The 13,567-nt window shown below is 36.3% G+C and overlaps 3 protein-coding genes across 3 annotated transcripts; all 3 read right to left on the reverse strand.

The window, feature by feature from the left end:
* Nucleotides 1–2: 2 nt before the first annotated feature.
* Nucleotides 3–4,238, reverse strand: LOC132203314 (lysosomal alpha-mannosidase-like). The gene is given in 17 exon segments (XM_059630984.1): nt 3–209; nt 260–409; nt 566–832; nt 1,314–1,584; nt 1,642–1,762; nt 1,816–2,041; nt 2,094–2,302; nt 2,358–2,563; nt 2,623–2,816; nt 2,892–3,003; nt 3,005–3,100; nt 3,149–3,282; nt 3,335–3,462; nt 3,538–3,743; nt 3,801–3,989; nt 4,048–4,135; nt 4,235–4,238. Coding segments are annotated over 17 exon segments (2,808 nt in total).
* A 547-nt stretch (nt 4,239–4,785) lies between these two features.
* LOC132203184 (lysosomal alpha-mannosidase-like) lies at nt 4,786–9,280 on the reverse strand. The gene is made up of 17 exons (XM_059630766.1): nt 9,130–9,280; nt 8,961–9,062; nt 8,543–8,624; nt 8,299–8,487; nt 8,040–8,245; nt 7,857–7,984; nt 7,670–7,803; nt 7,398–7,614; nt 6,987–7,180; nt 6,732–6,931; nt 6,447–6,664; nt 6,168–6,390; nt 5,997–6,114; nt 5,677–5,947; nt 5,383–5,622; nt 5,143–5,292; nt 4,786–5,077 (listed from the first exon to the last, which is right to left on the reverse strand). The coding sequence occupies exons 1-17, from the start codon at nt 9,260–9,262 to the stop codon at nt 4,820–4,822; spliced, it is 3,063 nt and encodes a 1,020-aa protein (XP_059486749.1). The 5' UTR covers nt 9,263–9,280; the 3' UTR covers nt 4,786–4,819.
* A 230-nt stretch (nt 9,281–9,510) lies between these two features.
* On the reverse strand, nt 9,511–13,536 carry LOC132203317 (lysosomal alpha-mannosidase-like). Its single transcript, XM_059630993.1, has 17 exons — nt 13,383–13,536; nt 13,213–13,315; nt 13,071–13,152; nt 12,793–12,981; nt 12,536–12,741; nt 12,358–12,482; nt 12,172–12,305; nt 11,857–12,073; nt 11,608–11,801; nt 11,360–11,559; nt 11,088–11,299; nt 10,832–11,039; nt 10,659–10,776; nt 10,330–10,600; nt 10,027–10,266; nt 9,807–9,956; nt 9,511–9,747 (listed from the first exon to the last, which is right to left on the reverse strand). Exons 1-17 carry the CDS (start codon nt 13,464–13,466, stop codon nt 9,511–9,513), a joined length of 2,970 nt encoding a protein of 989 aa, XP_059486976.1. The 5' UTR covers nt 13,467–13,536.
* Nucleotides 13,537–13,567: the final 31 nt, after the last annotated feature.

Here is a 13,567-nt window from a genome sequence, read left to right on the forward strand (position 1 = left end):
ATTTAAAAGCCAATTATAAATGTTCTGATTTGCATCGGATGCAGAATAACTGTGAAATTATTTGATTTGTCCACAAGATTTTTCGGTAGAGACGAACTGCTTTTGAAAGGAACTTCGGATCTCCAAGAGAATCGACTGCTCTCTGCTAACTTTTGATTAGCACCCAAAGTCATTTCTGTAATTTCTTTGGCTTTTTGCTTCAAAATATTCTAGTAAAATTAAAAGTGATAAAAGATATTTGATGCAAATATTTTTATACCTCTAAAGATACTTGCACAGGCTGCGATATTATTTCGTCTTCGTTTTTATCCATGATATTCTCAAGTCGCAATAAAACTTTCGCATCTTTCCAAGGCTCAAGAGTGAGTAAATTTATACTTTTTGGCAGGGAACTTTTCAACCCGGAAAACTACAATGCAGAAAATTGTCACTTACTTTTGCTTCAATTGGGATGTATGGTGATTATGGTGAAGATCATTGCGTTTTGCCACCATTCAAGCAGTTTTGTTTACAACACACTATTTTTCCACTGACTGGAGAATCGGGGAACGCAACGAAAACATACCTCCGCCGCCAAGTAACGCATATTTTGCCCCCACTCCGCAGGCGCAGGGGCGAAGAACAGAGTCGGCTCCAAAACAACCTCCTTCTGCACAGTTTCGCGGATTTTTGTTGTATTCAAGTTCAGCGAGTTGGAATGCGACTTTTTGTTGTCGTTTGGCTCGATTAGAAGAATGTGGCGGCCTCGAGCTACCATTCCAACCCCCATTTGAAGTTCGTCCAGGACTTCTTCGACGCCGAAACCATCATCTTGGACCAGCCGCCTGTGAACCTGGAAGCGGCGGATTGAAACAGATGATCAGGATCAGCTCAAAGGTAAGTGGCAACGCTATCTTTTTAATTTTCGTAATTCGTAATTTCCTAGCAAAAAAATTTAAATTGTATTCAATTTTTAAAACTTAAGATCATCTAAAATAAAAAAAATAAAAAATTAAAGTAGAAATAGTGAGAATTTTTTGGAATTGTTATTACAACAATACATATTAACCAACAATATATGAGGAACAATTTTTAAATAATTTTAGATGGTTCCCTTAAGTTTTTATTAATTTTTGTCACATAATTCTGTGTTGAGATGATTATGCAATTTTCTCATGTGTACATAATTTTGTCTTTCTAAGTTGTATTTTTTAAATGCAAATTAATATTATTTGTAGTAGAATACATTATACAAATCTCACTTTAATATACTATTGAGATTTCTACAAAATTTAAACAATTTAAACCTAACAAAACAAATTTACACCACAAACCATAAATTCAAGGCTTCCATCCTCAATACTGCTTCCACCTTGAGCCCTGTCGGTCAATACCGCAATTGTCACGTTTTCATCCCCAATTGAAATAGCGCTCGTAACAGGGTAGTAATTCCCAGCAACAGGTTCTTTAATATTCGCCAACCAGGATTCCCTTGAGTTCCTTTTGCGGGTCAGGAACTCTCGACTATTTGAATCGGTCATAAACTCGCCCTTTGTTTTCAAATTCGTTGAGAAACGCGAAATCACTTCTTTCCCTGTTTCGTTTCTAGAAATTTATAAAATAAATACCTGAAGTTTTCCTTGTGGTAATAATTATTTAAACTTTTCAGTCGGAATCGGACCAACAAGCCATTCAAACTCAACATGCTTTTGTCCCTTGTAAATTCTTATAACTTGGCTTGCCCAGGAGGAAAATTTCTGGTGAATTTCTTGCACAAGAGATCCTGTGAATTTATTTTCTTTTTGTTTCTGTGATGAAAGAGAAACGACAATTAACCTTTGAAGGTTTCGATTTTTGCGGGTGATGAGGGGTCAATATCTTCTGGATCGTTTTCATTCGGCCTAAAAATGTACGCGCCAGAGGATCTCAGAAATTCGTCATTAACCTGCTCATCGATAGCTGACCGGTAGTACAGAAGCTCTTGAGTTAAGGAAATTTCAAAGCCATCCACAATTACAGATTTTATCAACTTAGATTCGTCATCAATTAGAATCTTCACATGCTGGGAAAATAAAATTTAGTAAAATTACTTTACTTGAAATGAGTTCACTGACCTCATTTGAAATTTCAAATTGATTTTTTTCACCTTCTTCTTTATTTACGGAAATTATTTTGTTTCTTGAAGTAATGTGAAATGTTTTGAAACCCAGAGGTGGCAGGTCGGTGGCTTCAAAAATGAGTTCGTGAGTCGCACCACTTTTTCTTATCGGAATATTTTTCACTTCCCATGGCACCGGTACCATCTGAACTTCAAGCTGCTGACCTAAATAATAATTTAATATTATGAACAATTATGAAGTTTCAATTTTTTAATATACCTGTCGACAGATCAATGACGTTAAATTGATTTGATTTAACTGGAAGTCTAATGAATTTGCTAATCACTCTGGCCAGGGGGTTATAAACGGTCACCAAAAAAGAATTGCTGTTTTCAGAAACTGCACATTGGCTCATATTCAAAAGTGGACATCTTTCAAATTTCAGCTCCTCCCTAGGATCGGCACTATTTTCTCTCAACAGTTTACTGAAAAAATTTTAATATTTTAATCTAAAATTTTTGTGCTGCATTATTTATTTTAATACTTCAAGAAGGTAGAAATTGATTCGTCACAATTACTCATTGCCCGGTCAAGTATTTTGGCGTAATCCTCGGCCACAAATTGCTTTTCTGTTCCTGTGATGGCGTCGTGATGTTGCAAAACGCCCATCGCCTCTCTCAATGAGTTCAAATTTTCACTTTCGCTAGTGCCAGTCAACACGTGCAATTGCTTGCAAACCTTTTCAAAATATTATAAAACATTAATTTTCAAAATGTACAATAAAATTATCTGAAATTTAGTAATTTTGAAGACCTGCAAAAGATTATTTCCCACACGTTCAAATCTTTTCAAATTTGGTCTGGACGTGTAGAAGCCTGTCCAGTACGAGTGGGATGCGTCAGCGTAGGGTAAAAAGTCATCTGAGCCAACTTCGGTTCTCATCGTGAAGGGCTTTGAGGTAGCAAGAGGGAGTGGAATAGACGATCTTGACTCCAGTTTCCAGCGAAATATTGTTGACGTGTCTTTAAAATTTAATTGCTTTTAAATTATTTACATCTGGCATTATTTACCTGATCAGAACATCCATGTTTTTGTACCACTTTTCAGCGACCATGTAATTGAAGTCGTTTCCCATGGTCCAAAGAATATTGTTTGTCGCATACTTTTTCTTCTGATCTCCCACGGCTATGATAAAATCAAACACCTACAGAGAATTAATTAATAAGTTATAATCTTTAACATTTATTTTGTGCTACTTTTTGCCTAACATTGCCCTTTCGGGGGTCCTCATTAATGTAATCGCCACACCAAATATCAAAACAAAAACCTCTCGGAGGGCTGTATTGATTGTACAATACACTTGTAAAGAGATCTGCATCAGTGCCTTAAAAATTTTAAGAAAACGAAGACAAAGTTTTACGGTTAAAAATTAATTTTTAAGTTTTAGAAAATACCACACCAAGATTTTCACTCCCTCGCCAAATCATTTCCATCCTTTTCATTCTCATCCTATTCTGCTTGTCATCCTCGTCGAGTCGACCAAAAAAGAGTCCGTCAAAGCCCATTTGAGCCATTATGGAGGCTGTTTCTCTTGAGTGGCCGAAAGGATCGATTTGCCAGCCTACATGCGGCCGACCACAGTCGCCAAAAATATCAGACAGGCGTCTATGTTTCAAATTTAACAATAATATGTAATACAAATTTTGATAATATTATATTTACCGGAGTCCCCATGTGAACTGGTCAATGGTGCTCTGGTAATGGGTCACGGCTTCATCATTCATACTCCACGCTCCCCCTGTTAACTCAATTTGCCCACTAGCCACTAATTTCTTAAATATATATTTCAATGTCTCATTTTTGTGACTGGTCCACCATTTCCACAAATATGCAGTTTCCACCCAAATAAATCTGAGTGTGAGATTTAAAAAATTGATTTGGTGCAATAAAAAATTACAATTATTTTTACTTTCTGTTGGTGTCCAGTAAAAGCTGCTCCACGACTGACTCAATAATGCTCTTGACGCCTGTGTTGTAAGGTTCAAAACTGCGATTTGCTATAAATGTAGCAAAAAGTAAAATCATTAATAAAATTGAAATTTTTTAAAGATAATGAATAAATTACTGCCTTCGAAATACTGATCAACTGTTTTCACCCATCCAACATCGTCGTGTGTGTGCGGTACGAAATGAACAGTAAGCATTTGAGGGTCTAACTTTGGGCACGCCTGTCAGTTTTGTTTGAATATTACAATTAATTATTTAATTAATGATTTAAATCATTTCAACGATCCTAAGTTTCGTACTCGCCTCGTATCCACAATGAGGATCACATATTGATTCAATAACATAAATTGATACAGTTAAAATTAATGTTAATATGGAAGTCATCGCTTGTGTGAGGAGTAAAATAAAAAAATGAATAAAATAATAAGAGCGAGGTATAATTTTCTGTAGAGGTGCTGGGAAAGTAAAATGCGGGCAGTCAGTGGAGACTCGCCGGCGTTCTTATCAAACTAGTTAAGACAGCTCACAATCATGAATTTTATGGCACGTCACCCGTCACCCTTTTTATTTATTTTTTTTTCCGAATGATATAATCAATGGTACTAAACTAAATTGTTGAAAACATGGTGATTTGAAACACTTCATATTTTTTAAGTAATTATTAAGTAATTGAGATCAAATAAAAAAAATACCTTTTTGTTATACCAATTTTTAATTTCATTTAATTAAAAAAATTACTCAAATTTTACTACAAAAGTTCTTATCTGCATAGGATGCAGGACAAATTTGAATTCTTTTGAAAAATCGTCTTCGTTTTTTCCTGCCTGTTGATCATCTTTTCCCCAATTTTTTCCTAAAAATCTATCGTTTGGTTTCCTTGAGCGGGAAGGATTTCTTTCATCAGCCCATTCAAATCTTTGGCTATCCGCCAGCTCCTGATTAGCCCCAAGCGTCATTTCAGTCACGTCTGTGATTTGTTTTTCAAACAAGCTCTGATTTACCATAAACGACAGAAAAAATTCATGACAATGTTTATGAAAAATTTATTAATAATTGCCTGGAGAGGAACAACTGCTGGCATAGACCAAGTCATGTCGTCGTACTTTTCCATTGTGTGCTCTAGTCGCATCAAAATCTGGTCATCCTTCCACGGTTCCAAAGTAAGCAAATTCACATTCAATGGAAGGTCCATTTTCAAGCCAGAAAACTAAAATTTATAAAATAAATCATTTTGAAACTTAATTTGAACGCCACCAGCTCCTCTTGAGAGTTTTGCAGGTTGCATAACAAAACCAACCTGAGTGACGTGTTTCTGTCTCCAATCCTCGGCAGAGAGACTCGTCGTTGTGAAAAACAGGGTTGGTTCCAAAACCATTTCTCGTTGCACCAAATCACGTTGTCTGACGGTGACTTTTGATTTTTTCGGAGCCACTAAAAGAATGTGTCTACCTCTGGCTACCATCCCTTGGCCTTCCTGAAGTTCGTTCAGAACTTCAGACACGCCATAGCCATCATCCTCAACTAACCGTCGGTGAACCTAAATTATTTTTAAATAAATAATAAAAGTTAAATTAAAAAAAGCAATTGTTACCATTAACTCTAGACTTCCGTCAGTAATACTGCCTCCACCTTGCGCTCGGTCAGTTAAAATTACAACTGTGGTTTCGTTGTCGCTGATCGAAAGAGCAGACGTGATCGGATAATAATTTCCAGCCACCGGCTCTTGGATGTTGGCATCCCAAGTATCTCTATGGTCCCTTTTTCGGCTTAAATATTCACGGCTGTTCGAGTCGGTTACAAATTCTCCCAAGGTTTGCAACTTTGTGGAAAACTTGGAGATTACTTCTTTTCCAACATGATCCCTATTGTATAAAATGATTTTCATGGTCGATTGTATATGAAATTATTTACTCAGTAGGTATAGGTCCAACAAGCCATTCAATTTCAACATGTTTTTGTCCTTTGTAAAGTCTCACAACTTGGCTCGCCCACGGTGAAAATGTCTGATGAATCTCACTTACGAGTGGACCTTTTAATATATAATTGTTTCTCCATCAGGTTCAAATAAATAATTAACTAAACCTTTAAAAGATTTAATTGTAGCTTTTTCATTGGGAATTTCCTCAGGGTCATTTGTCTCTGGTCGGAAAATGTAGGCCCCTGACGCTCGTAGTGGGACAGGCAAATTATGATTCCCCTTTCCTGAAACGTAGTACATGAGCTGCTGCGTCAGTTCCAATTTTGTATTGTCCACTGATATGGCACTCATTAGATTGGTGTCCTCGTTAAATTCCACTTTCACAAACTGAAAAAGAACCAGTTCAAGGAAAATTTGATAATTTTTAAACAAGAAACGTTTACCTCGTTCGAGATTTCGTTTTCTTTATCCCCGTCATTTCCAACCCACGCTTGCCGCCTCTGCCTACTAATTTTACTTGCCTTGACATGGAAACTTTTGAAACCAAGCCGTGGCAGGTCGGTGGCTTCAAAAACAAGCTCTTGATTAGCGCTGCTCTTTCTGACCGGAATTTGATTCACCTCCGGTGGTAAAGGAACATATTGGACTTTCAGTTCTTGACCTGTTTGAATTTCAAAAATTGTTATTATTGAAAAGAAAAAATAATAATAAAATGAATTTCCTCATACCGTTCGATAAATCTACAATTTTATATCCAGTGGCCTTTACTGGCAAACGTACAAATTTGCTCACGCTCCTTGCTAGAGGGTTGTAAACTGTCACGACGAAAGCGTCTTCGTTTTCAGACACAGAGCACTGGCTGATGTTCAGTAAAGGACATCTTTCAAATTTCAAATTTGTCTCTTTTTCATCCTTTTTGGACAAGACTCTGAAATTTAAATAATTTTTATTTTTAAATTTAAAAAGCAGAATTAAGAAACTACGAGAGGAAATCAGATGTTGATTCGTCGCATTTGCTAGTGGCTGTGCTCAAAATTTTTGCGTAGTCGTCGGCTACATATTGTTTTTCCGTGCCAGTAATTGCGTCGTGATGCTGCAAAACTCCCATTGCCTCGCGAAGTGAGTTCAAATTGTCCGTCTCGTTAGTGCCAGTGGAAACGTGCAATTGCTTGCAAACCTAACGATAAAAGTTTTTTTGACAAATGATTATTACTAATCTGACCAGAAAAAATCATTCTTTGTAGGCCCAAACTTTGATTAAAAATGACCTGGAATGTCGCCTAAAGGTCTAAAAAAATCAATTCTTAAAAACGCATTAATTTTTAAGAATGAATTTTGGAATGAATTTAAAAACCAGGGGTCTAATTCTTAAAAAGCTATATATCTCTAAAAACCTGCAATAAGTTGTTTCCCACGCGTTCGAATCTTTTTAAATTTGGTCTGGACGTAAAATACCCCGTCCAGTACGAGTGTGGTTCGCTGGCGTATGGGAAAAAGTCGTCTTCTTTGACCGGCCAGGTTTTATTAGCCTTTTGCAGTGCTTGCAGATAACACGAGGGAGTTGAGTAAACCACAGCGATGCCAGTTTCTGCTGCTATTTTATTTACATGCCTGGAAATTATATGTTTTTTTAAACTTATTGAATTAAACATTTCTTCAATTTTACTTCATCAAGGCGTCTAGATTTGTGTACCACCTGCTTGCCACTATATAAGTGAAATCGGCACCCATGGTCCACATGATATTGTTAGTTCTGTAATTGTCTGCTTGCTCTCTAGCACGTTGAATAAACTCTGATACCTTTGACAAAAACCAAATTTTATAAGAAATTTTCAACATTTAAAAATAAACACCTTTTTCCTGAAATTTCCCGTCTTTGGATTTTCGTCGACAAACTCGGAGCACCAAACATCAAAGCAAAATCCTCTCGGTGCATTGTACAAATTAAATAAGACCCCAGTAAAAAGATCAGCTTCTTTTCCTGCATTTAATTTAACGTTTTCGGTTGACTTTTTTTGCTTCCAAATTATTTTTACCTAGGTTTTTGCTGCCACGCCAAATCATTTCCATAGTTTTTGTCTTCTCCCTATGCTTTTTGTCTTCTTCATCAAGTCGACCAAAAAACAGACCGTCGAAGCCAAGCTGCGCCATTAGTGATGCCGTTTCACGTGAATGGCCAAAAGGGTCGATTTGCCAGCCAATGTGTGGACGTCCGCAGTCGCCAAAAACGTCCGAAAGACGTCTTAAATAAATTTAAAAATTAATTTCTATTTATATATTTTAATAAAGAAAAACCTGAATCCCCAAGTGAATTGATCAATGGTGCTCTGATAGTGGTTTACGGCCTCATCGTTCATGCTCCACGCACCTCCAGTAAACTCTAGTTGCCCTCTCGCCACCAAAGTTTTCACAATTGCTTTCAACGAATCTTTGCCTTCGGAGGACCACCATCTCCAAAAGTAGGCAGTTTCAACCCAAATAAACCTTGGAGGTAAAATAATTGGTTATATTCGTTAAAAATTTATTAATTGAATTTTACTTTCTGTCTTGATCTGCCGTCAATTGTTGGATGACCGATTCAAAGATAGTCCTAACGCCAGTATTAAATCTTGACAAGTTGACTAAAAATAAAAAATAAACCGCAAAGTTTAAAATTTAAATTTAAATTTGCACTCTAAGAGGATTTAAACCACGTTGGCTAAATCTCGATTAAATAAGAAATGAAAAAATAATGCAGGAAAAATTAAGAAAATTTTGATCCCAGGTATTTTAAAAACCTATAAGTATGGGAATTCTGCTTGAGGTGTTTAATTATTAATGTTAGAAAATTCTGAATAAATCTAATAAATTATTTTAATTTATGGCAAGAATCGTATGTCATATTTTTTCAACAAGGTTAAGCCAATGTAAACTTTTTTTTTTAAAATTTAAGTGAAATATAGTTCAAAATTTCGTACGTCCGCCATAATATTCATCGACAGTCCGTACCCATCCAACATCGTCGTGAGTGTGAGGAACGAGATGAACTGTCAACATATTTGGGTCCGTTTTTGGGCACGCCTAGATATTAAAAGATTTTTCTGTATTATTAAAATAATAAATTTTTAGAAAATAATATTTCACTTTCCTCATATCCACATTGTGGATCACAGTTGACAAAAATCACCAGTGATAAGATGAAAAAAGCCAAAACGTTTCGCCCCATGTTGAACGTGGAGAAGTGAATAAGGAACACACAACGACTTGGAAAATGTCTCATGAAAACAAAAAGCAGGACATTTTTAATTGCCAAGCGAATACCAGGTTTTTATCAGCATACTGAAAACCGTCACGTATACTATCGCTTTTTTATCATTTTGGAAAGGAGGTAGTTCCCTTTTTTTCTTCAAAATTTCAAAAAGCTTGAGTTTTAGGTCGAATTGTAATTTTCATTTTGTTCCCATTTATTCCGTTGGTAATTTTTAATGAGGTTCATATTTAATTTAAAAAATACACAAATTTTCGTCTCTAGACAAACTTTATTATAAAAGTTCTGATTTGCATCGGATACAAAATTACAATATATTTTTTAGAGGCGTCAAAGACGTTCCTAGCTATTTTTCGGCGGTTAAAATCTATATTGACGTTTCCATATCTTTCCTGCCACGTGTCCTCAATCCAAGTAAATCTCTTGCTGTCCGCAACCTTTTGATTTGCTCCAAGAGTCATTTCGGAAACGCTTTCTATCTCAGAGCTGAACAATTCCTACAATTTAATTTAATTTTTTATCTGATTCCTAAAAATTTTATGGTGTGTCATCACACCTGTAAGGACACCTGAGCCGATTCTGGCATGGCCATATCGTCATCCTTTTCCAATACATGCTCAAGACGGATTAAAATTTGTCCATCTTTCCATGGCTCCAGAGTGAGCAAATTCAGAGGATAGGGCAAAGATTTTTCTATCCCGGAAAACTAAAAATTTCAATAAATTGTTTAAGTTAAAATTCTGTATTTTTTTCCCTTCAATTATATTTTAACTAACCTCAGCGTGGAATGTTTGTTTCCATTCTTCAGGAGATAGATTTGTGGGTGTAAAGAACAAAGTTGGCTCCAAAACCATTTCACGCTGGACAATATCGCGTAGACGGGCAGTGGCGTTTGACCCAAGTGGAGCCACAAATAAAACGTGTCGACCGCGGGAAATCATTCCCTTGCCCCATTCACGCTCATCCAGCACTTCATCCACCCCAAAGCCATCGTCCTCCACTAGTCGTCTGTGAACCTGAATTAACAGAATTATAAATTCATAATTAATCTGCATTTGACCTGCATATTGTTACTTTACCATTAGTTCGAGGCTTCCATCTTCAATACTTCCTCCTCCTTGAGCCCTGTCTGTCAAAACAGAAACCACTGTTTGTCTGTCTTGCATTGAAATGACTGATGTGATAGGGTAGTAGTTCCCAGCCACTGGTTCCTTAATATTTGCCTCCCAAGAGGCTCGGTAGTTTCTTTTACGTCTCAAATATTCCCGACTATTCGAGTCGGTTTTAAACTCTCCGTTGGTCAACATGTTCGAAGAAAACCTGGAAATCACTTCCTTTCCAAAATGGTCTCTGAAAATAAAAATTCATAATCTTATATTATTGCGAAATTGAGTAAAAATTAATATACTCTGTCGGTATGGGCCCTACTAGCCACTCAAACTCAACATGCTTGTTACCTTTGTAAATTCGAATCACCTGGGTTGCCCAAAAAGAAAATTTCTGATGTACTTCTTGAACGAGAGGGCCTTAAAAATAATAATACATATACAAATTATTTTTAATTGATTTTAAAAATTTTACCTTTATAAATTTTAATTTCCGCTTTTTCAGTGATTGTCTTTGGATTTTTTGTTCCAGGCCGGAATATGTAAGCACCTGATGGTCTTTTATTTTGGTCTCTTCTGCCTGAGACATAGTACAGGAGCTGCTGATTAATAGGCGTTTGAACTCCATCTACCGTAATTCCGACCATTTTCCCACTTTTTTCGTCAAATCTTATTTTAACAAACTGAAAAATGATTATATAACATTTTAATGTTGAAATTTATTTCCTCACTTCGTTTGATATTTCATTCTCAATTTTGCTTCCATTTATCAGTGGTATGTTTTTAAAATTTTTGGCTTGTTTAACGTGGAACGATTTAAAACCTAAAGGAGGAAGGTCAGTGGCTTCGAAAATAAGCTCATGAGTAACATCGCTTTTGTTCAAAGATGATAGGTTCCTGATTTCCTCTGGCACGGGCATGTACTGTATTTGAATGTTCTTTCCTTTTTGTTTAAAAAAAAAAATTATATAAAAATATGAACATGGCAGTTTAAAAATTTTACCAGAACTTAGGTCTACAACTTTGTGCCCCACTTCCACAACTGGCAAACGAACAAATTTGCTTACTATCCTTGCCAGTGGGTTGTAAACTGTGACTACAAATGATTCTTCTTTTTCAGATATTGAGCATTTACTTATGTTCAATAATGGGCACTTCTCTAACTCGACATCTTCGTCGCTCGAGACTAATTTGACCAGTAAACTAAAATTTAATGATTAAACTTTTAACATTTTACTTAAAAAAACCAACTTTAGATGTTCTGAGTTTGTTTCGTCGCATTTCTTTATTGCCATGTCCAATATTTTGGCGTAATCGTTTGCCACATATTGCTTTTCTGTGCCGGTTATAGCGTCATGATGCTGCAAAACACCCATCGCTTCACGGAGGGATATTAAATTTTCTGTTTCTTCATTCCCAGTGGAAACGTGCAATTGTTTGCAGACCTTTTTAAGCAAAAAGTTTTATTTTATTTAGTTTTATTAATTAATAACTGTCAACCTGCAAAAGATTATTTCCGACGCGTTCGAATCTTTTCAAATTTGGTCTGGATGTAAAATACCCAGTCCAATACACGTTAGCGCTGCTTGCGTATGGGAAAAAGTCATCCTCCTTAACTGGCCACGTTTGATTGGCATTGTGCAAAGCTTGTAGGTAGCACGAGGGGGTCGAGTAAACGGCAACGATTCCAGTTTCATTAGAAATAGCGTTCACATGTCTGAAATTGAATTTTTGTTAAAGCCCCTGGTACTTGTTAGATTAGGCAACTTGTACAACGTGGATGGGCGCCGGGTTGCATAACCATTTATTACTCACTTGATCAAAACGTCCAAGTTAGTGTACCAAGTTCTCGCTACAGTGTACTGAAAATCCATTCCCATCGTCCATAAAACGTTTTTCGTCTGGAAACTCTCAGCCTGACTTTTCGCTTTGTAAATAAAATCGGAAATCTTTGGAGTTAAAAAAAATAAGTTTAAATAAAATTATTGCTTCGATTATCACTTTTTCTTTAAAATTCCCATTTGGACTTTCGTCGATGTAATCACTGCATTTGACGTCAAAGCAAAATCCTTTTGGGGGACTGTATTGGTTGAACAAGGCGCCGGTGAAAAGATCGGAATCTACGCCTAAAAATCGCGAATTTACTTTAATTTTTATGCATCTCTAAATTTATAAATACCAAGATTTTTACTTCCACGCCAAATCATTTCCATCGTTTTTGACTTCATCCTATTCTGCTTGTCATCCTCATCAAGTCGACCAAAAAAGAGGCCATCAAAACCCATTTGAGCCATCAGAGAGGCCGTTTCTCTTGAGTGGCCAAAAGGATCAATTTGCCAACCGACGTGCGGCCGACCGCAGTCGCCAAAAATATCAGAAAGACGTCTATATAAACAAAATTTATACAAATAATCTCAAAGAAATCATAAGATTGACCTGAAGCCCCAGGTGAACTGGTCAATGGTGCTCTGGTAATGGGTCACCGCCTCGTCATTCATACTCCACGCGCCCCCTGTTAACTCTAGCTGGCCAGTGGCCACTAACTGTTTCACTTTATTCCTCAAGGTCTCATTTTTTTGGTCAGACCACCATTTCCATAAATATGAAGTTTCAACCCAAATAAATCTGCATGTAAATTACATATTTAATTTTTATTTATTAAAGTATTTTTTGAAGCGTGAAATGAAATATTATTATTATATGGTTTGACTCACTTTCTTATTGGGTCCAGTTCCAGCTGCTCAATAACTGATTCTATGATGGTTTTTACGCCATTGTCGAAAGCTGAATGACTAACTATAATAGAAAGGTGATGTTTTAACCCTTAGGAAAATGAAAACCATAAATCTCATTGACCTCCATAAAAATATTCATCAACAGTTCTGACCCAGCCAACATCGTCGTGTGTGTGAGGTACCAAGTGAACAGTGAGAACTTTAGGCTTAGCCTTTGGACATGCCTAAATTTTCAGAATTCATTAAATTATAATCTCTTCTTTTTTGTTATAAATAATTCGGAGAACTCACTTCATAGCCACAGTGGGGATCACAGTTGATTTGAATCACAATCGATATTAAAAAAATTAAAATTGGAAAATGCTTGCGAGCCATGGTGCGAGCGTTGAGCAAATAAACTGGCTCACCACAAACGGAAGTTTTAAAATGTTTTTATTAATGTTCTTTTTTGAAAGCCGAAACTTGGAATGAAATGC

Source organism: Neocloeon triangulifer, unplaced genomic scaffold, assembly GCF_031216515.1.
Source record: "Neocloeon triangulifer isolate White Clay Creek 2 clone unplaced genomic scaffold, ASM3121651v1 ptg000017l, whole genome shotgun sequence".
Lineage (NCBI taxonomy): Eukaryota > Metazoa > Arthropoda > Insecta > Ephemeroptera > Baetidae > Neocloeon > Neocloeon triangulifer.